The 23,071-nt window shown below is 39.8% G+C and overlaps 1 protein-coding gene across 1 annotated transcript; it reads left to right on the top strand.

Moving 5' to 3' along the window:
• Positions 1–152: 152 nt before the first annotated feature.
• Positions 153–22,636, top strand: baz1b (bromodomain adjacent to zinc finger domain, 1B). Its single transcript, XM_039663885.2, has 18 exons — positions 153–860; positions 2,809–2,925; positions 4,187–4,331; positions 5,651–5,843; positions 6,008–6,327; positions 6,408–6,596; positions 7,166–8,666; positions 10,418–10,726; positions 11,043–11,163; positions 11,374–11,472; positions 11,597–11,774; positions 11,925–12,110; positions 12,888–13,035; positions 14,442–14,589; positions 14,829–14,935; positions 15,114–15,442; positions 15,857–15,963; positions 21,270–22,636. The coding sequence occupies exons 1-18, from the start codon at positions 742–744 to the stop codon at positions 21,934–21,936; spliced, it is 4,983 nt and encodes a 1,660-aa protein (XP_039519819.2). The 5' UTR covers positions 153–741; the 3' UTR covers positions 21,937–22,636.
• Positions 22,637–23,071: the final 435 nt, after the last annotated feature.

The raw sequence follows: 23,071 nt of genomic DNA, 5'->3' as shown, positions 1-23,071 counted from the left end.
TTGTATTTATGATTGGAGGGGTGGTCCTTTGATAAAAGGTGGAGTAGGTATAACTGACAGTTCAAGCGGCCAATAAAATGCCGCTTTCGTTGTCGTAGTTGTTTAGTAACCAATAGTTGGAGATGATGGGCGGGACTTATTCTTGCGTTGCAGCTTGCTACCGGGGTAACGGAGTTTTGAGGTGGTACGGAATGTTGCCGGTGTTGCAGGAACTCCCGCCATTTTTCAATAAGCTATAAACCCTGTTGTTTGTTTATGTAATCAGCACGTCCTTCAAAACAGTATCTACGCGGTCTATAGTCGCTGCGGAAAAGGAATTGGTACGTCGCTTTGGCCTGGAGAATCGTCAGCAACACGGATCTGAGCGGCATAAGAAAGCCCGCCATACCAGCTCCGACGGGCCGCCTTTCGCGCTTCCATCCCCGGCACTCAGGAGGAGCTTCCGTTCACTTCTCACGCTCTTTTCAACCATCTCACCATGACCCCACTGGCTGCTCCAAACCAACGGATTTCACACAGGAGATGTAACTGACCAGTAAAGCCGTAGTTTTGTTTTGTTTTCACGCGCTTTGTTTGTAAAAACTAAGTAAGTAAAAGCAGCGCGCGCTAGCCTAGCCCCCATGCTACGCCGCTGAGACGCGCGGATTTCACTCCATATTCAGTTTGAGCTGAGATTGAGTGGTGGGTTAGTTCAGTAGTTCACATTGCCGACACATCCAGGACCGCAGCAGCCCGCACGCGATGGCACCGTTGCTAGGCCGGAAGCCGTACCCGCTGGTGAAGCCGCTGTCGGAGCCGCCGGGCCCAGGAGAGGAGGTGTACATCATCGAGCACTCTAAAGAGGCCTTCAGGAACAAAGAGTATCCTTTCCCACTACCACCACCATCCAACTGCAAGCACTGAACACACACACATGCGTCCGCGAGAGTCCCGATCTGTTGTTTCCACGCGGATCGTGGATTCTGAGCGCGTTTGAGCACAGTGTGCGCATTTAAGCGGTTATTATTGTTTTCATCTTGCGCGCTGCATCTCATTGTAACGCTAACAGGCTAAGGTGACATGACGTTTAGATCATCCGGGGTTACACTCGTATTAAGGCATGGCTTAATGTTATATTTGTCTGATTTTTAGTGTTGGGACCTGGTGAAATTCATGTTATTGAGAGGTTGCTGTTGTTGTCGTCTTGTGTGCATTTTAGAGCGAGCTAGTGTTAGCGAGCTAGCTTCAGGAGTGTTTGTGTGACGTCTAGCGGCTAAGCAGTTTCTTATCCAAACAGGCACTGCTATGACTCAATCTTGTGTAACGCGCTCGCTCTCATTAACAGTTCACGGATCTGATTTTATAGATTAATGCTTCAAGATTGAGACTGGAAGTTATCCTGAGAGTGGGATTGTGGTTATGATTGTACAAATAGTTTTTGCTCAAGCTGCCACTGGAGGGGAAAGTGCGAGTTCACGTGGAGCTGCTGCGCGAGGTCATTTGCGCGCGAAATGTTCACCGCACGCCACGTGAATTTGGGCATTATCGCCAGGATAGAGTAGAGCTGACCTTCAGGGCATCAGCAACCGCGTATATTAGTCTTTAGATTTTTGTTTTAATTAAGCATTCGCATATTTGTTGACTATATGTTTTTGTAAATGTGATTTAGCGATTTACCCCAAACATATAGATATTTATATGGTGTAGAGAGTTTTAACTATCTCAGACAAAATGTCTTGACAGATGTATCACTGTAACAGGTTTTCTGACGAACCACACCTGTGTAAATACTGTAAATAGTATTAAAGAAAGTTAACTCGGTCCGCATGTGTTACGGAATCAGATAACTATCCAATCAGAAACTCTCCCTGCGTCATAGGTACTCTCTGCGTTCGGGTTTTGTGACATCGGATTGGCTAACGTATTTGTGGAGGGCGGGGCTTTGGGGAGAAGGCTGTAGGATGGAGGTCAGTTTAATTCAGTTAGCAAAACGATTAACAAATTGAGAACTTGTCTTTCTGACTCATTCTAAAGATTTAATCACGTTCTCAAACTTTACACTTGTTACATTTCCAATTTTCCTTTTCCCACCAAATATGTGTTCTAGAACTGCCAAAATAGTGTTTGAAGCAAGCAAAGTTGAGTGTAGCTTTCATAAGACGTTCAATGTCATGATGTTTTTTTTAGATGTGACGATGGAATAATCCATGAGATGGTATATTAATTAAGACAATATTTGGGTTTTGTCGATGATCAGCATCTGCCATTTAGGTTTTGCTTGTCTGTTGTGAATCTACATGTAATAATTTAAAACTAGTTAAAAAACAAAACAAAAAAAACTTTAATTTAATTTGAGCATTTTTGTCTCTTGTTTCCTTGCATAACCTGGTTTCTAGATATACTGATATTGGTTATTTAAAGCCCACATTCGATGACCAGTAATTATTTATTATGCTTAGATATACATTTACAAAATAAATGAATAGAGCAAAATTAACTTCTATACACAAGTATTTATCTTGCCCTTTGGCACAGTGGCAAAATACTCTTTTCAGAGTGCCTTTAATCTTAATTTTACTCAAGCTCTTCTCTTGTATTTTTGCTACCTGTTCTTAATTGCACATTTAAATTGAAAAATGTACACAGAGCTTCTGCTGCTGCTGGCCCTTTAATTACTGAGCTTCTGTGCTACAACGCATGCATTAATTATGAATGAGTCTCTCTCAAAGGATGGATGGCAGGGCAGGGGAGCTCTGCTTTGGAAATGCAGAAGAGCTAGAGGTGTTGTAGTGTTTGACTGCGTTGTTTGTCCTTAATCCTGTTGTTCAGAGAGTATGAAGCTCGACTCCGTAGGTATGGAGAGCGGATATGGACGTGCAAAAGCACTGGCAGCAGCCAGCTCACACATAAGGAGGCTTGGGAAGAGGAGCAGGAGGTCACTGAGCTGTAAGTAACAAAAATGAGCTCATACATGAGTGATATGATATGAGCATCATTCAGTCATCAGTCCATTAATTCAGTCCTTCTCAGGTTTTTTTGACTATCTCTGTTTAAACGGCATCAAGTCGAGTTGCCAGTGGCAACTTATCTGAGGCACAGAAATGCTTGATAGGTAAGCAGCTCAATAGGTTCAAGCTATAGCTGTTTGTCATACATTATCTGAGTTCTTTGGAGGGTTACTGGTTTACTTCAACTTGTTACTTGAAAAAAGAAATGTTAACTCAAAATACACTGAAAAAACTTGTTCCCAAGGCAGCATTTCTCGTCTTCATTTATTACATCAACTTGATGTAATAAAATAACTTAAGCTACAACATAAAAAATACCTTTACATACACACAACAAAATTACTGAAACTTTTACTACAATTAAAAAAAAGAAAATATCAAAATATAAATCAATTCAAAATATTAATAACATCTATAATAGTGCCTCAGTGATACTGAACATGTGCTGTTTTAGATCATGTGATACCTGGAAATATTGGAATTAAAAAAATGTGATTTTTTTTATGCCTAGAAATGAAACTGGCAGTTTGAACCGATTCACAGACTCAAACTCTTTCTTAACGCTATTCATATATACCTGTAATTGGCTCTGAAATATTTTATTGGTTTGAAATTATTCTTTGAGTGCAATTTGTATAAAAAGAGTAATCTGGTTGCATTTGGTGTTGCAACCCCTTTTTTTTTGCAGCATGTCTGCCGTATAGTTCTACTTTGGTGTTTGGGAGAGAGAGAAAGCAGTTTAGTCTCGTAAGCTGCTTATGTAACCAGACACGCGCACACTCGCAACAGTTTACTGTACAGACCATATAGAGCGTTATGGTGCTTTAAGGGTCAATGTGTTTTGGATGCTATTTTTACTGTTCATTCTTCACTCCTGTGTTTCTCATCTCCCTCTGCTGGCCATGAAGAGTATGAAGTTGTACTGTTTTCAATTGAGCTTTACTGGTGTTATCCTCCCCCAAATAAATGTTTTCAGGTAAGTCTAACGGTAGTATTCAGGTTAGAAATCGGGCCAGTGACGATCCCATCAACTGTCCTGAGCGTCTTTCATTCTGGCTAACAATGTGTCAAGTCATGCATTGGTTAGCAATGCAAAGTTGCAAATCACAGCATATTTTCATAACCTTTTGCAAGTTGTGGTGAGTGAATCATTTGTTTACTTGTGTTACTGATAATATAGAGTGGTTTCATATTTACAGGCTTCGGGAGGAGTATCCGGTGTGGTTTGAGAAGCCTGTTCTGGAGATTGTGCACCATAACACAGTATCTCTCGATAAGCTAGTGGATCTGGTCTGGGTGGAGATTCTCACCAAGTATGCTGTGGGCGAGGAGTGCGACTTCTTGGTATGAACTTGGATTTAATATTTCAAATCGCAACATGGTCCGTGAATAAAGCGCAACAAAAAAAAAACTCTTATCTGCACGTTTTTGTATGAGCTGTTACAAAATGAGGACGTGAACACACAAACATCTCCAGAGCTGCTCTGAGAGAACATTTAAGCATTTCGTCTTTTTATTTGAGAAAAAAAACTATTGTCAAAAATGTAAAGGTCTTCACTACATCCTTCAAAATAAGTTACATACTTATTTACAGAAATACTGTTTTACAATAGAATGTACTTCTAGAATGAAAAGTTTTAATAATAACAACAAAAATTCAATTTATTTAAACCTTATAATATAAACCTTATTATAAACCTTATAAAACCTAACCTTGAAATATAATGTTTTGTCCATTTAATTTAGTAAATCTCTGGGTTTGCTGCACCAAAATTAATTTTTCATTTGGTTACATATTAAAAAAGTAATTATATTGTTAGTTTTATGCATTCATTTTATCATCACTATTTTTGATCATATATTTGTATTAAATCATAAAAAGAGAAAATGACTAACTAAATTATTAATGATAAAAATAATTTGTTAATCTAATCCATAATTAAATTGAATTGATTAGACATGTTTTTGATTATTGAAAGTTGAAAAAACAAAACAAACAAATGGTTTCCATTTTTTTTATAAAGCATTTGTTCAACAAACTTGAGTTGAACTTGAACTTGAGTGAAGTGTATTGTCACAGAGTGGAAATTTGTCTTTGACGCAGGTGACATTCACATTTATGCTTAAAAACACATTAAACATTAACAACACAAGACACAGAATTCACAAAATTATACAATAAAACTCTTTCCATCATTCCACTGCCCCCCCCCCCCCCCCAAAAAAAAAAAACCAACAACAACCTGTTTTCACTTATTTAATGCTCATTTTAACTGATGTTAATAATTATATATGATTGTTTAATATACTGTTAAACTGTGATATTTTCTGAGACTGATATCATAACGTGAAAATCTCTTACTGTTGCAACCCGACTTGTATGTAATGTGGGACTTTTGTCCATTTGGAATTTTAAATTAAATTTTTTTTAATGGTCTGTTCTTACATATTTGCTTCGATATTACTTTAATAATTAGTAATGTGGATGTGATCTCTATCTAATGATCACATCAAAAAGGTTTGGAAATTTACTGGCTGAATAAATGAATAAATATGTAGTATTATAATGATGTTGCTTTGTGCAAATTATCGGTCTTTCTCCCTCTCTTCTGTTCTATTTTTATGGATGTAAAATGGTAATTGTGTCTTGTTCTCTCTGTAAGGTTGGCAATGATAAGACTTTGCCTGTGAAAGTGATAAAGCTTCATCCGCTGGAGAATCCTCCGGAAGAAAATGTGGAGAAAAAGGTGGAAGGAGCTTGTGATTCTCCATCCAGTGATAAAGAGAACGCCAGTCAGGAGAACCTGAAGAAGGAGCCACAGTCCAAAGAGGAAGAGAGCAGGAGAGAGAGTCTCTGTAAGACTTAGCTGCTCTTTACATTCATTCATGATTATTAGTTATTATTTACTGGTATTATTCAACTGACCAGTAATTGTATATTAATTACTGCTATATATATTAAACCCTGATTGAACCAGGGAGAATAAAAACAACAACATATGCTTTTATTTTGTCTGTAGCGGATAGGGCCCGTCGCTCACCCAGAAAACTCCCAACCAGTATGAAAGAAGAGAAGAAGAAATGGGTCATGCCCAAATTTCTGCCCCACAAGTACGATGTCAAACTTCTTAACGAGGACAAAGTAATCAGTGACGTTCCCGCAGACAGCCTTTTCAGAACTGAGCGGCCTCCCAACAAAGAAATCATGCGCTACTTCATCAGACACTGCGCTCTGAGGTTGGGGTCGGGAGAGAGCGCCCCCTGGGTGGTGGAGGATGAGTTGGTAAAAAAATTCAACCTGCCAAGCAAATTCAGTGACTTTTTACTGGACCCTCACAAGGTGGGATACGTACGTGATGCGGTTTAGAAAGAATTGGTTTTCATAAAAAAAAGTTATATCAACATATTTTCTTTGTTTAGTTTTTGGCAGAAAATCCATCAACTAAGAGGAAAAGCATGAGCTCACCCGAAAGTAAACCCAATAAGAAGCTGAAGACTGGAGAGATGGGAACAGACAGTGAGGGAGTAAATGTAAAAGGGGAAAAGAAGAAAAAGAAAAAAGACTCCCAGAACATACCTCTCAGTCCAACCCTCTGGAGTCATATGCAGGTATGTTTGAGCAGAGTACTTGCAAAATCTAATCATGTGAGCTGATGGCAAAACGCTGGCTATAAAATTGTGGTTGGCTGTTTAATGCTAGATTAAATATATAATGTAAAATTTAAAATGGAGACCATGTATTTAATATGAAATATGAGCCTCTGATGAATCCACTGTGGGGGAAAAAAAACTCGTGTACACTGGAGAAAAACATGGATTATCATATAAATTTCTTTAGAAAGAAGTATTATTTTTGACGATTGAGTTGAGCCTTTCTGAGCATTTGTTCAATTCATTCTGGACGCTAGAGGGCGCCCTCGCCCAGAGACTCCAAATATGCTTAAGGGACTACCTGAAACGTCATTGTATTACTTCCATAATTCCCACCTCCCTACTAGATGGGCGGCTCATCATTTTGGAACAGCTTTTATGCCATTAATTTGTAAATGTGATGACTAAAATACATCTTATGCTCTTTAATGGGACTGCCCGATTGAGTTTTGTTCAATTTATTGTATTTATGTAATGTTTGTTTATGTTTAATAAATAAAATAAAAAAATAATTTTCTTTTGTTCAGGTGAAGAAAGTTAATGGATCACCTTTAAAAATGAAAAACTCAGGTACCTCCAAGAAGTCTGATGGGGAAAACATCCTTGGCACCCCAAAATCGAACAAAAAATCCACTGACCCCAAAAAGAGCCGCAAGAGTGGAGTCACCAAGACTCCCAGTGGCCAGAAGCTCTCCAAAAAGGATGACAAAATCACCAAGAAACCCAAAATGAAGCAGATGACCCTTTTGGATCTTGCTAAAAGTCCACCTACTCCAGCTAGCCCAAAAAAGCGAGGGCGAAGTTTAAGCACTGGCTCCGCTAAGCTGGGCAAACCTTTTCCGCCAATGGCCTTGCATCTCCTTCGGTTTTACAAGGAGAATAAAGGCAAAGAAGACAAGAAGACCACTCTGTCCACACTGGTGTCTAAGGCAGCAAAAACGCTGTCCGCAGAGGATCGCGGACGACTTCCCGAGGAGCTGAAAGAGATGGTGGAGAAGCGCTGGGAACTCCTTGAGCAAAAACGCAGATGGGCCCTCATGACCGAGGAGGAGAAACAAGTTGTTCTACGTCAGAAGCGTCAGGAAGTCAAGAGGAAGCTGCGTGAGAAAGCTAAAGAGCGAAGAGAGAAGGAGCTGCAGGTGAAGCGGGAGCAGTCGCGCCGTTACGAAGACCAGGAACTCGAAGGCAAATGCTTGCCAACATTCCGTTTGTTCGACATGCCCGAGGGGCTTCCCAACGCCCTCTTTGGTGACATAGCCATGGTAGTGGAGTTCCTTCAGTGCTACTCTGGCCTCCTGATGCCCGATGACCAGTATCCCATCACCTCTATCGCTCTGATGGAGGCTTTGGCTGGAGACAAGGCGGGTTTCCTCTACTTGAACCGTGTGCTGGTGGTTCTGCTGCAAACGCTTCTGCAAGATGAGCTGGCCGAAGGTTACAGCGAACTGGACATGCCGTTATCCGAGATTCCTCTGACCATGCACTCCGTATCCGAGCTGGTGCGCCTGTGTTTGCGGCCAACGGATGCACACGAGGAAGAGAGTGCCCGTGGCTCAGATGGCTGGCAGCCTGGTGGGGGCTACGATGACGTGGTGAGCAGCGAGTTTTTGGAAAAGCTTGAGACGTCGGAGGTGTTTGAACTGACCCCTCAAGAGAAGGTCAGCCTGCTGGTGGCGCTGTCTCATCGTATCCTCATGACCTATTCGGTGGAGGATCACGTGGAAGCCATGCAGCAGCGATCAGCCGAGCTGTGGAAGGAGCGGCTCGCCACGCTCAAAGAAGTCAATGATCGTAAGAGGGCGGAGAAACAGAAACTGAAAGAGCAGATGGAGGCAAAAAACGATGGTGGTGGAGATGCTCTAGTGAGGGCAGATGGGAGGAAAGATTCAAACGTGAAAAAAGAGGCACCTAAGGTCCCTGCCAAAGTGGAACCAGAGCCGGAGGACATGATCAGCACTGTAAAAAGCAGACGCTTGATGTCCATTCAGGCCAAGAAAGAAAAGGAAGAACAGGAACGGCAAAAGAAAGGTGAGATGAGTAAAAAAAATTGAAGCTCATTTGGTGCGCATCAGGGTTCGGATGGCAGAGTTCACACTTATTCGAATTAACTACATTAACAGAGCAAGCGCTCTAGAGTTTACACTTTAATCGAACCAATCCTGCCAAGTGTGAACACGCCATAAAAGCAGGGCACTGAGAAACACTATGAAGACAGTCTATCAGAACAGGGTCATTAAAGAGAGCAGCATGTTAAATATGAAATGGGTGCCTTTGGCTAAGCCACGCCCTAGAATGTAGATTGACCAATCACAGTGCAGCCAAGAACGAGCTCCCACAGAGGTCCGACACTTTTTCACAGCGCTCCATTGACTTTCAACACAGGCGTCTCATATTTTTGGTCTATTTACCGTCATAGTTTTATCAAAAATATGGTTAAACGTTGTGCCTCGGGCATTTGTAACACAGATACGCATTTCCCAGAGAGGTTGGAGGGGGTGTCCGTTTTTTCCCTTCCCAAAACCGAAGTCAAATCCTGACAATGTCGTCTTTGGATTAAACTGTGTGGACATCCTCAGTCAGCTAATTAAACCCCGCAAAGATCAACAAGCACATCTTTTTTTGCTTCTAACCTTACTGTGAAGTTATACTAGTTAGACCTTTTTATAATGTTTTATGTTATGATTTCGGTTCTCATACCAGTTGTTGATACGCTAGCACACGCTGCTAATAAATACAACGTTATACTCGTGTAGTCCGTTTGATTTGTAATAACGATTATAGAAGTGAATACCTACCCAGCTTTGCATGAACAGTTGCTCCCTGATATTGTTAATCCCAGCCTCCGTCTCGATTAGTAGGATATGCAGTGGTTCATTGTTTGACTATGACCGCCGATAAAGTTATGCTTTTGGCTCTATTTGGATTCCTTGTTGTTTCTTGCGTTTCAGCTGTATGTCTTGAATAGCCTTCGAACGCATATTGCAGCCCCTTTTGTCTAATTCTATCGGACACTTTATTTGCTGCTTTATAAAAGTTTGATAACATTTCAGCAGGAAGAGCTGTCACAGTATAAGCCATGTTGTTACCAACCCAGAGCCCAGATGAAGTTTGATGGACGTAGCAACAGTAACTAAGGGGGTGGGGCTTAGCCAAAAGTGAATTATTTGTTTGCTTACAGGCGGCTCTGATACACGTAGTTCTTTCTTTCTTCACGTAAGACCTGGACACATAATCCGCCAGTTAACCGCCGGGCCGTTTTTAAGTGTTCTGCACTGTGGGCTCTAGTCGGACACGTCGGGGTATTTTGAACCGATTCTGCATGTTGAATCTTGAGTAGGGCCGTTGGTGAGAGGGAGAACTCTGATTGGCTGTTCAACTTAGCAAACGAGTTGGTGCACAAGAATATAAGTGAAAGTAATGAAAGCAAGCAAACAAGTCATCTTACCTGAGCATTTGGATACACGTGTGTTCAGTGTAATTTTATATTCGAAATGTTAAGCAAGCGCTACTTTGTTTACGTTTTGTATAGCTGCAGTCCGCTAGTTTCGGTTTTTCCATTTGGAATGACGAAAGGATGTATTAAATTGATCTAAAGTGACCATAAATGCATTCATATTAATACACAAGATTTCTATTTTAAAATGTTCTTATGAACTTTCTTACAATACTTGAAATTGTGACCATTTTGGCCTCTTATGCTTCTGAAATTTTATCGCCCCCAAAATAAATAGCATAATTCTAATGTTTTTAAATAAAATGGATGTATGCATCTCCTGCAGAGCGTATGGAGAAAGAAGCAGAGGAGGAGCGCATAAGGAGGCAGAAAGCTTCAGCAGAGAAAGCCTTCCAGGATGCTGTCACTAAAGCCAAACTGGCGTTGAGGAAAACGCCGCTGGGCACTGACCGTAATCACAACCGGTATTGGCTGTTCTCCGATGTGGTTCCTGGGCTGTATATTGAAAAGGGCTGGGTTCATGAGAGTATAGACTACACGTTCACTCTTCCTCCTGAAGAGGAGCCGGTGTTGACAGAGGAAGATGAAGAGATGAAGAAAGAGGAGGAGATAAAGAAAGAGGAGGAGACAGAAGGTTAGTCTACCTTCGCACTTTCGAAATACTTTATTGTAAATGTGTTATTGACCAGACTTCTTGGCAAATGTGTTATTGACCAGACTTCTTGGCAAAATGTAAATGTTAGCCGCATAAAACCTGTTTGCCAGACTAGATTTTCTGGTAGACGTACCACATCTGTTGTTTACAGAAGTTTCCTTGGTTTTTGGTACAAACATGTCAATCCATGTAAAAATCTAAGTATTTTCAGATCAAACTTTATAATATACAGAATAATGTCACTTTTTAATTGAAATGCAGTATGTTTGAACGTGTCCTTTCCTTGCCTTCTCAGATGGAGAGAAAGAGGATGAGGGCAGCATAATCAGCACTTCTAATGAAAATGGCCAGCAGGTGGTGCCAGTGCCAGAGACTTGTATTGAGACCACTGTGCCCAAACAAGGCCAAAACCTCTGGTAAGTATTCTTGCAAATTCCCAGCTGTATCATTTGGTGTCTGGGAAATCTGCCTTTAAGTAATTTCTGTATGAGACTAGACATTTTTGGGGAGGAAAGGCCTCCAATAAGAAAAATGTCTAACTTTAACCAGGACATGGCATGACATCTGTCAAGATATATCAGTATTGGGCGGCAACACAAATGCTTGTTCTTAAACTGTTTTACCAGGTTTGTGTGTGATTCACCAAAAGACCTCGATGAACTAATAGATAGTCTTCACTCTCAGGGAGTAAGAGAGAGTGAACTCAAACTCAGGCTGCAGGTCAAGTGAGTATATAAATATATACATGTGCACACCCCCTTTCTCCTGAAAACACATTTTCACAACTTACTTGCTTTCAATCCCAGTAAAATGAATTAAGAATTCATATGGTTTTATTTTGTGTTTTAGTTACCAGGAAATCTTGCATTCAATCCATCTGACAAAAAAAGGAAACCCAGGCCTTAAGGCCTGCGACGGATACCAGGAACTGCTTAAATTCTTGCGCACTGACATTATCGAGGTAACCTCTCGTCTGCAGAAAGGAGGCCTGGGATACATGGAGGACATGTCTGAGTTTGAGGAGAGGGTGAGAAACATTAAGATCTTGTGGTGAGGGCGGGCGCTTATATCATTACCATCCTGTGAAATAAGATTTTGGTCCATAACACTGCCCAGCCCTGCTTTGTGGATCTCTCCACCACTTTGAACCTACCTGACCTCTCACTTGTGTTTTCAGGTGCAGACCTTGGAGAAACTGCAGGATTTTGGCGAGTGTGTGATCACCCTGCAAGAGAGCGTGATCAAGAAGTTTCTGCAGGGCTTCATGGCGCCCAAACAGAAGAAGAAAAAGAAGACTGCGGGAGAGGAGAGTACGACTGCAGAAGAGGTGGATGATCAGAAGAGACTGGCTGAAGAGGCCAGGGTGAGTGCATTTGTGCTCCAAAAAAAACGCATGTTTAAAAAAAAGTTAAAAATATTAACAAATTAAAACAATATGTACTCTTCAGTCAAGTAAACATTGCAGGCATTGATTGAAGCAACCAGAAACAAATGTCATGCTCTAGAACTAATAAAACCAGAACAGTAGTGTTTTATTACATTTTAAATGTAATTATATTTCCGTAATGACAAAGCTGAATAGAACAATTTTTTTTTTTTTTTAAACTAACCCTATAAAGATTTGGAGTTAGTTCACTCAAATGAAAATTTCATTTACTCACCCTCGTGTCGTTGCACCCCTGTAAGACTATCGTTCATCTTTAGAACTCAAATGAAGATCTTTTTAATGATATCTAAGAGGTTTCTGTTTCTCCATTGACAGCAACGCAGTACCACTTTGACGCTTCAAAGATTTCATAAAGAGAGCCTCTGTTTGTTCACTGATCAATGTTGATGTGTGAATAAAAGCCTAAATTAAATCTGAATTTAATTATTTCACCCGATTCATATGGATTAGTTTACGATCTCTTCTGAACTTTTGAAGCATCAAAGTGGTTGTTGCATCAACTCAGTTGAGGGACAGAAATCTCTCAGTCTTTGTGTTTCAAAGGGGAATGAAAATCTTACTGGTATGGAATGACATGAGAGCGAGTAATTGTTGACAATTGTATAATTTCTGGGTGAACTACCACTTTAAAAGTAGTGTGTGTGAGTGTATATAATGTTCAAACCACTTAACTCGTGCTTATTGAACTTCTAGGTAGCCACGGCGGTGGAGAAGTGGAAAACTGCCGTCCGTGAAGCTCAGACTTTCTCTCGCATGCACGCGCTGCTCGGCATGCTGGACGCCTGCATCAAGTGGGACATGTCTGCAGAGAACGCTCGCTGTAAAGTGTGCCGCAGGAAAGGTGAGACATCAAAGATCAATCTCAAATGCTGTGAAGCACTGTTTTACAATGTTAAATAATAAATGCAGTGGAAAAATGTTGGACCAAGTCATCAAAGCTATGAAATCGCACATGAGACGTTGTGTACAATGATATAGTGATTTTAAAAAAAATATGAATCTCAAAATCTTACATTTTTGTCATTTTCAAATTTGCCATCCTTTGTCAAAATTCCTGCTCTTTTCTGGACATTCACTAAACCCACTTTAGGAGCTGCATCATGGGATTTAAAAAAAAAAAAAAGCATTTAAATGAGTTATTTTGCTTCTCTATCCAGTCTAATTCATCAAACAATGTAATTTTAATCGATTTTAGTTTTATAAAGTCATCACATTGACAATTTCTATGGATCTGCAAAACAATTTTTTCCCCAAAAGTTTTAATAGTGCTGTTTAGTGTTTCCTATTAATTACCTACATTTATTTTTATGTTTTACAAATACTAACACTTAATACTTAAAAATATATATATATATATTTTTTTTTGTAATGTTGTAATTTCCACCATTGATTTGGCAAAGCATCTATTGAAATCACAAAAAGGACAACTATTTGATGTATATAGTCTGGGATAATTTACACTGCAGTTCATGATCAAATGCTTTCAGTGTCAAAGGGGCTGTTTACACCTGGCCACTTCACCGATCGTGAAAAGACTAGGTGTAAATGCCAATGCTAAAAAAAGAATGGCTCTACTGCAACACGCATCACCACAGATGAGCTTCTATTCGTCAAGCCAACGCAAACTCACAAATCACAAAGCTGATTATCAAAATGCAGCTCATATCTGTTGCTTTCGCTGACATGAACTGCATTAAATCTGCATATAGTGCATGGTGTCAAAATAAAGGTATGATTGAATAAAATGGATTTTTATTTATGTTGACGTTTATGTAATTCATATATAATAGTTTTTTTACAGTGCAGTCAGATTACAATAGTAATATATTTGGCTTAATTATTCTCAAATTGCATGGAGAGGTTCCAGAGACTGTAGAGACACCAGCAGCTTATCTAAAAAAGATATGGAGAAATAAAATAAAAAAAACACTTTATTTGAAAATCTAAAATCTCAATGTTTATTGTACTGAAATTGTACTGATGTCACTTGCATAATAATGTGGAACACAGTGTACTGAATATGTGAAACCGATGACCTTCAGACTAGTTGCAGGGAGTAGTTGACTTCGCACCTTTAGAGTATGAAATGAAATGCACAAGGGAGAGAATGACCATCAAAGAGAGAATGTCTAAGATTTAAACGGCACCTGTTGCTGTAATGTGAGCTGCACACAAGAGCAAGTAGTGCATGGAAACAGGAAGATTTAATGTGTAATTGATCTGGTTTCTGAATGTCTTTCTCTGCAGGAGAGGATGATAAGTTGATTCTGTGTGATGAGTGTAATAAAGCCTTCCACCTGTTCTGTCTGCGGCCGGCTCTGTACCGTATACCGGCGGGTGAATGGCTCTGCCCAGCCTGTCAGCCAACCACTGCCCGACGCAGCTCCAGGGGCAGGTTAGTGTGCTCACGCGTTGTAAAGTGTGTAAAATCTGTGCTAGTGTTTTTTTTTTTTTTCTTGCTTTACCACTGGAAATAAGCTCTTGTCATTCATGGTTTGCTTAGATGTTTTGAAGCATTTGTCTAGGCTTTAGTTTTCCCAGTTAAATGAATGTAAAGATGAGGCTAATGTAGCTTTCTGGGTTTTTTTCCTCGCTCAAGTTCCTCAATTGATTTACAAAACTTTGCATGTGCAGAAATTATAATGAGGACACTGAGGAAGAGGAGGATTCAGGGGAGGAAGATGAAGAAGATTCTGAAGAGGAAGAATCGGAAGAAGAATACAGGGACACAGGCCACAGCTGTGAGTCACTCACTAAGAGCTTTGAAAACCAATACAGTGTTTTCATTAAAGAGTGGGGGGAAAAATGCACTTTTTACTTCAATTTGTATTAATGTTTCTATACCAAAAAATGCAAAGTGTTTGAAACTTTGTCTTAAATTTTGGCACAAACTCTAGTTGTCTGTTTTGGTTTTCACAGTAAGACCTAGGAAAAAGTTGAAGACATCTTTGAAGCCTAAAGTGCAGAGTAAACAACCACAGAAGAAGCATTCGCCTCCTAGTTCCAGACCCGCTTCCAAGCCAGATCCCAAACCTGCTCTCAGATCTGTTTCCAAACCAGATCCTAAACCTTCTCCCAAACAAGATCCTAAACCTCCCAAACCTCCTTCCAAACAAGATCCTAAACCTTCTCCCAAACCTGCTTCCAAACAAGATCCTAAACCTTCTCCCAAACAAGATCCTAAACCTTCCAAACATTCCCCTAAATCACGGCCCGCACCAAGCCACCCTGCTGACATCGACGAGCTGGTGAGTAAAACAAGACGTGGAAGTGAGGTATATGTTCAGTACTGTTCCCTGTTTGCATTTAATTTGTTTTAGTTAACTGTTTTAGTAATCTTGTTTTAGATCTAACAGTATAGATCTTTACAAATGTTAGGTTCATTTTTGTTTGGCTTCAAAACAAAATTGCACAATTGAGACAAGTGATTCACTAAAGCTTTTCAAATGGGTTCAGCTGATTCATTAAAAAGTACTGGTGAAAGAACAGTTTGTTCATTAACAAGCATAATACAGGGTGTGTTGAGGCAACATTTTTTTTTTTTTTTAATTGAACAGTGCAAGTTGAGGCACCCTAAGTTTTAATCACTGTACTATATGAGGGTTTAGGAATATGAAAGCACCATATGCGAGAGTTTCTGAAGTGTTTTTGATTTTGTGCAGATCCGACAGAGCTCTAAGCCTCCGTCAAAGAAAAAAGCTGTTGAGCTGGAGAAATGTGAGGAGATCCTTCAGAAGCTCATGAAATACCGATACAGCTGGCCCTTCAGGTACACAGACATTATAAAAGCATATGATTTTGTGACCGTTTTAAAACACACATAGATTTGGTACTCACAAGTAATTTAATATTCATACTATTGCTGTCAAATGATTAAAATATTTAATCGTGATTATCACATTAATGTCATAGTTAACTGGTGATTAATCGCACATTTTTATCTATTCTAAATGTCTTTTGATTTTCTTTTTTTTTTTTCCTCATTTTAATGCTCTTATCAACATGGGAAAGTGGATTGGCTTGTTTAGTGCAAATGTTTTTTTTATTAATATTATTGAAAATAACATTGGAGTAGTGCTCAATTTCACACTAACATATAAATAATCTCTCACACAATGCAACACTGTCTATCAATAAAAGGGTGAAAGAAATAGGCTAGGCCTTCTGACGAGGTCCTGATATTGATGAGGGGGTGGAGAGTTTGCATCATCTGTGTGTGTTTGCTTGGCCATCATCAAGTGGTGTTTCAGACTGGACGTGCTGCGATGATGATCGCTCAGTCAACAACGACAAAACACACAGATCACTTAGTCTTGTCAATGGGACAATTTGGCAACTTTTTAAAAGTAAACTTTCCATTCAGAATCTTTGGGCATCCATTTTGGTGTCTCGCGCTTGTCATCCATTCAAAACGTAACGTTACTATTTGGCCGACTCGCAAGCCGAAACGAGTGTGTGCGGCACAAAACGTCATCGCGCTGTGCTCTGAAACTATTCATTTCAATGGTTTGTGCCGCGCGAGGATGTTTTGTTGCTTCTTCGACTAAAGCGCAAGCGGATCAAGCTAGACCTTAAACAAAACAACAGGCATGCTGCAAACACACGTTTCGGCTTGTGAGCCGGCTTTAAGTGGATGACGAGCGCGAGACGCCAAAATGGATCAGGACGCATGCCGCGTCCTGATTCAAAAGTATGTGAAAACTACAAATTTTGCTAGGACAAAAAGACCGTTAATCGTGCGATTTAAAAAAATTAACTCCTTTAAATGGGTTTGCGTTAATAACGCGTTAAACTGACAGCCCTATTTCATACAATTATTTTTTTTCCTGTGGTAATTTGTATATATTTATTAGAGAAATTGTGACAATCCTACATAACTAGAGGTTGACCGATTCATTGGTTGTGTCGATATATCGGTAACCAATAGGGGTGGCACGGTTCACGAAACCGACGGTTCGGTTTGTATCACGGTTTTAGTGTCACGGTTTTCGGTTCTGTACGGTTCTTGTTATTTTTTTCTTTTAATCTTTAACACTTCAGAAATGTACTTCAGCATGTGATATATATAGCTTAATTATCCACACTTTAGGATACAGTATAAAAAAATTATATTCATGCAATCATGCACAAACGGAATTTGACTCTTTGACTTTAAGCACATTTTGGGACTATCTCAGAGGAAAGCTAGGTGAGATTTTGACACAGCAAGAAAGAAGAAATTGACATGCTTTTCGTTTATTTGGGAAAAAAAAGGAGAATGTGTATCACTATGTCTACAAGAACTTGTGCATTTTTATCACACAAATCTTATTTACACAAAGAAATTAACTTGCATTTATGAACTGACAACTTTTGTAGCTCTTACAAAAATTCTATCTTTTAAAAGAAAAAAAGAGGAACTACACTGTCTTTTATGAATAAGTCAATATACATGAAACCTCACTGCCTATAATTAGGCTATAGAAATAGCAAAGGCCATAAACATAAAGTGAAAAGTTCAACCTCAACACAAAAAACAGTATCAACAATGCTTCTATTCCCAAAAAGTGAGGGTACCTTTTTTTCAGTTTAAATTAAAGTGCAGGATTTGGAAACATTTGACTGAAGCTCTTATCTAAACATAAAGTGCCACTGTAACGTTATATTAAAATACCATAACATGAAATCAAAAATGTCCCCACACAACGGACTTATAGACTTATAGGACGCTGGCGCATCCTCCAACTCCCTCATCTCTCCCACTTGCCATTTCTCCGCGTGCCGTGACCTGCAGCGCTCCATACTCCACTTTTACTGGCTTGTTTACTAACTTGAACCGGCTCTGCACAGAGCGATCGGTAATGACATCAAATACCGCGAAAGTGAGTGACGGAGCCGTCGTTCCCGCTCTAGTGTGATGTTATTCACCGGTCGCTCTGTGCAGCGCCGGTCCAAGTCGAACAAGCTTATGTCGCGCGAAAAGAAAACACACGTCACATACGGGCACGAGGTTACATTGCGCATGCGTCGAACCGTGAGACGCACACACGCTCCGAACCGAGACAAGCGAACCGAACGGTTCGGGTGTTTTTTCATGTACCGTGCCACCCCTAGTAACCAATAGTTAATTGATGGAACTGTTGCTAGCGTCAAATCCATACCGATAGTTTTTCCGAGTTGCACCCATTGCTGGAGCGGCTGAGAAGAGTCTGCTGTCATTACACAGTTTGAGAGCGCTGAGAAGAGACTGCTGGCATTATACACAGCGAGAGTGGCCTCTAGAGGCCAAATAACTTTCATTGACTGAGTTTATGTTAACAAGTAAGGCTGCGTGCAGCACGGAAGATCACGGGGAGTGCTGACACTTCAGCTTTAAAACCAGTTAAATCATTGAGTGCTTTGTGCTTTGTAACAGTGAGGTCTGTCGAATTGAAACTGTTTCTCACTAGATGTCTCATGCTAGCATGTTTGGCCAATTCATGGAAAGGAAATCGAATCAAAAGAATGATTAATTCACGAATGATTGGTATCGCTGGTTTAGTCGACATAAATACGGGACACACATAATAACTGCTGAAATATTCGAACTGAAAACAATTTTCAGGTCAGTCGGAGCACTCATGGTACGCTCAGTGCGTATTAGGGATGGGCATTTCGATTAAATTTTCTTAGTCAATCGTCGGAAGAATAAACGATCGACTATCGATTAATCATTAATATTTTTATATTCAAATTTATTATTTGTTTAACTTTTTATAATTTAAAAACGCAATGAAAATACCGAAATACAGCGTGTTTTTACTCGATTAGATCTTTATTACAAGATGATCAACTTGTGGCAGTTAAACTGTGCGTTCGGTTCGGCTAAATTTGAAGATATGCGCCGCGGTGCTCTAACGCTACTAGGGATGGGTACCGAAACCCGGTATTAAACGGGCCCCGGTACTGAATTTTGAAAGACCGCTGTATCGATAAGCTCGGACGTTATCGGTTCTACTGTCGGTACTGGAGCAATTAAGTAAATACACGCAAGTTGGGCTACTATTTATTATTCCTATCAAGATGTTATCTTGAACATTTTTATATCGCCAGCCATTTCTATATAAAAACTAAATTTTAATTAAACCATTTGTCTGTGATACAAATTTGCAATTCGCAGTTCAGAAGAGAGAGAGAGAAGTGAGAGAGAGCGATCTCTCACGCGGAGCCACAGCACGCGCAACACGACAGCCCTGCTTAATGAGTGACAATGAGGACAGAACTAAACATTCAACGTGGTTACACTTTAGATCTGGGGTGTTATTCTAATATATTTTGTATTTCGGCTTCCAAAGATTATAAAAAGAAGATATTTGAGATAAAACCGTTAAAAAACTAAACGATCTGTCCAGCTTAACTTCCTTTACTTCACAGCACTGCGGAGCGCTGTCAGTTCTTCCTAAAACCCAAACGTACCGTCAGAATCAGCACGATCGGCGATTGTTGCAAAATGCTGTCTTCTACTGTTGCAAGATGAAGAAAATGGCTATTAAAAACACAAAAGCCTGCACAAGAGACGCTGTTCACAAGGCGGTGCACGCTCTGAAACGGACTCCAACGAGACAAGAAAAGTAACCTATACTTGGGCTTTGTGCGTCCTTCACTATCAAATATACATAAAAATGTCAAAATGACCAGCTCTGAGATTCACTTAAACACAGTTTATTCACTTAAACACAAGTATGTCTTAAATGGACGTAAATAATAGGGAGAAAATGATGGTGCTTCAGTTACCGATTAGATTTGCTCTCGGTCTTAAAGGGGCAGCAGTCTAATAGACTAAACCTGCTGACGATTCAGCCATTAATGCAAATCAAACAACAAAAGGCAGAGAAAATCACTCACAGCTTTTGAATGAGTAACTTTAGATTTAATAAGCATTATTCTATCTATGATAAACTACAGTGCTATTTTATATTTGATTACTAGGTTTCTTTTCAGACAGAAACAATTACCTGACAAGATATGTTTGTAGACCTTCCTGAAATTAAAGCACTTTGTATAGACCATTTCACAAGATGTAAACACTGGTCCAGAAGCACTTCCTGTTTCAGTTTGTAACTGTTTTCTTTATTTCACATGTAAAGAAAACATCTTAAAGATGTTTCTTTAACTTTTTGATTCAGTTTTAAATGTTCTGTTGGTTGTATTTATCCCAGCTTTTATGTAGTGTTAAAAACCTGAAACAGGAAGTGCTTCTGGACCAGTGTTGTTTACATCTTGTGAAATGGTCTATATAATTTGTATCTTTGCTAAATTGTATTCTTGTGTTTGTACTTGGGTTTTTTTCTTATGTGTCCTTTTTGTATAAACAAAAAAAGCCTGCACACTGCTGCATAACAAAGATATTTTTCTTCGTTTTGCTTTTTCTATTTTACATTTCAAAATATAAAGTTTAATTATGTTCTTAATTCTTAAAATAAATAAATAATAAAAAAACACCAAAAAGAACCGATAAGAATACCGTTAAAGTACCGGATCGATAAGCGGTATCGGTAAGAGTAGTAATACCGATAAAACCTTAACGATACCCATCCCTAAACGCAACTGAACCTGCAGCTGCGAGTTGGCCTTCGTGAGACCCTTGTTTGTTTCAAAATAATAAAAAAATAACTTAACCAAAAACATAATACACTTTCCAATTACTATAATATAATCCTTGGACAGTTTATATTATAGTAATATAGTTAATATTTTTTGACGTTATAGCAATCAAGCAGTTGAGTTTTGCAATTAGTACATGCCACTTAATGTGAGTGTACTGTATGTATCATATCAAGGTTGGATATTCTGACAGTAGTTTTATAAATCATTCCTTTTTTATCTGGTGATATTAAGAATTATGATACTGGTGAGTTTTTTTTTTTTTTTTTTTTTTTTTTTCCCAATTTACAACAGTTTGTCTTATTGACAAGCCGCCATGGGTAAATGATGCATGTAAATGACGGGATTCAAAATTTCGATCAAATGGCCCACACTATAGCAGTTTCGTGGATGCATTGATTGAAAGCAGTCGTGCCATAAAACATTCCTGTGCTTTCTCTTCTCCTCATCCAGGGAACCTGTATCTGCTGAAGAGGCGGAGGATTATCAGGACATCATCAGCACCCCGATGGACTTCGCCTCCATGCAGGACAAGTTCAAATCCTCTCAGTACCACAGCGCCAGTGATTTCCTCGAGGACATTAAGCTCGTCTTCTCAAACGCAGAGGAGTACAACCAGCCCAACAGCAACGTCCTGACCTGCATGACGCGCACAGAGCAGGCGTTCGTCGAGTTGCTGCAGAAGAGCCTCCCTGGGGTCGGATACCTGCGCCGGCGAACGCGCAAACGCCCCGCCACTCCCTCCGAAGAGGAGCAGGATGAAGAAGAGGTGGAGGGAAGGAGGAAGATCCAGAACGGGAAGCAAAGAGCCACATCCAGACAGAAAGAAGATGACGAGGAAGTCTCGGGACGAAGGAAGGCCAGGCAGAGCAGCAGACAACGGAACCAAGCTGACAGCGAAAGCGATGATGATGAAGATGATGAGGAGGGGGCTGTGAGAAGGAAGAGCAAGCGGACGAATCGGAAAGATTATCGAGAGCAGGAAAGCGACAATGAGAGGGACAGCAGGAGAACTGGGTCGAGACGGACACCACGTGGTGCGACGGAAGACAAGGACGAGGCCAGCAGCGACGAGGACTCGGGCGCTCAGCGACATTCCAAGAGGCTCAAACGCTCATGAAGACCAGGGTGCTTTGTGTTGTTTGTATTCGTTTTCGTACCCCCTCCTTATTAATCCAAAGGCGAAACAGGCCACCCCGTACCCGCTGCATATCGGACAGAACCCTTTTTCACCCCGATGTAGATGTTTCTGTTTATTTTACTTTTTGGAAGTTTTTATGTTAATATTGGAGAAAACTGATTTATATTTGTAAGTTGATTAATAATGGTGACACTTTTTTTTTTTTTTTTTTTCAAACTGAGGATTTGCATTGAAAAGGAGATGTCGTCTCTTTGAGCTCTTAAGACTTTTTTTTTTAATTTGATATTTGACCTAAAAAAATTGAAAGTTAAAAAAAGAAACCCCTGATATCCCCAAAAAAATTGTAATCGCAAATACCACTGAGCCGTGTCTCGTTTTGATGACTTAAGAGGTTCCTCTGCAGAAGCTGACCTGTAAATGTTATAAAGTGGTCCAGATCTTTTTGCGTAGACTTTCAAATGACTTTTCTGGTGACCGTCCAGAACTAGGCTCTTTCAATGAAACTGACCTCATGTGTTTTCTGTGTCTCATGAGAGCTGTTAAATTGGCACTAAACCCCCATGGTGGTATGACGTTGATCTAAAAGTCTTTATTTTTTGAGTGTGCCACCAATTGTTACTTTTCTTTAGTCATTTCTTATTTTGGCTGTTTTACAATAAAAAAAGAAACTCATCCTTAAGTTTGGTTAAAAAACTTCTGTTTTTTTTTTTTAAAGCAAGAGATTCCTGATCCTGTTTATTGGCCTATTGGGATCTAATGATTCCTGGCATCATCTTATTCCCTGGAAACCAGTAGGTGGCACTGTACTACAGTGGTCTTCGAAAGAAAAGTTCATCTTGGTGTTAAACTGACGTTTGAATGTTATGTCTCCCCCTAAAAATCTTTGATTAACTGAATCTGAAATCAAGATGGTAAAAGCAGATGTGATTTGTTTCTGGAGACACTTGAGTGAGATTCTAGTATCTGATGGGCACACATCAGCTCAGTGTCCACATACGAGTGTATAATCTATTCATCAGAAGTACCATACTTCCTTTTTTATTACTATGTAAATAATGAGCTTGACTCTTTCGTTTCTTGATCATAGCCACGGAAGTTTAAAATAGGTATGTTT

The sequence above is a fragment of the Pimephales promelas genome, chromosome 10 (genome assembly GCF_988280905.1).
Source record: "Pimephales promelas chromosome 10, fPimPro1.hap1.1, whole genome shotgun sequence".
NCBI classification, from domain to species: Eukaryota; Metazoa; Chordata; class Actinopteri; order Cypriniformes; family Leuciscidae; genus Pimephales; species Pimephales promelas.
The sequence above is the reverse complement of the archived record's forward strand: the minus strand, read 5'-3'. Positions and strand labels throughout refer to the sequence as shown.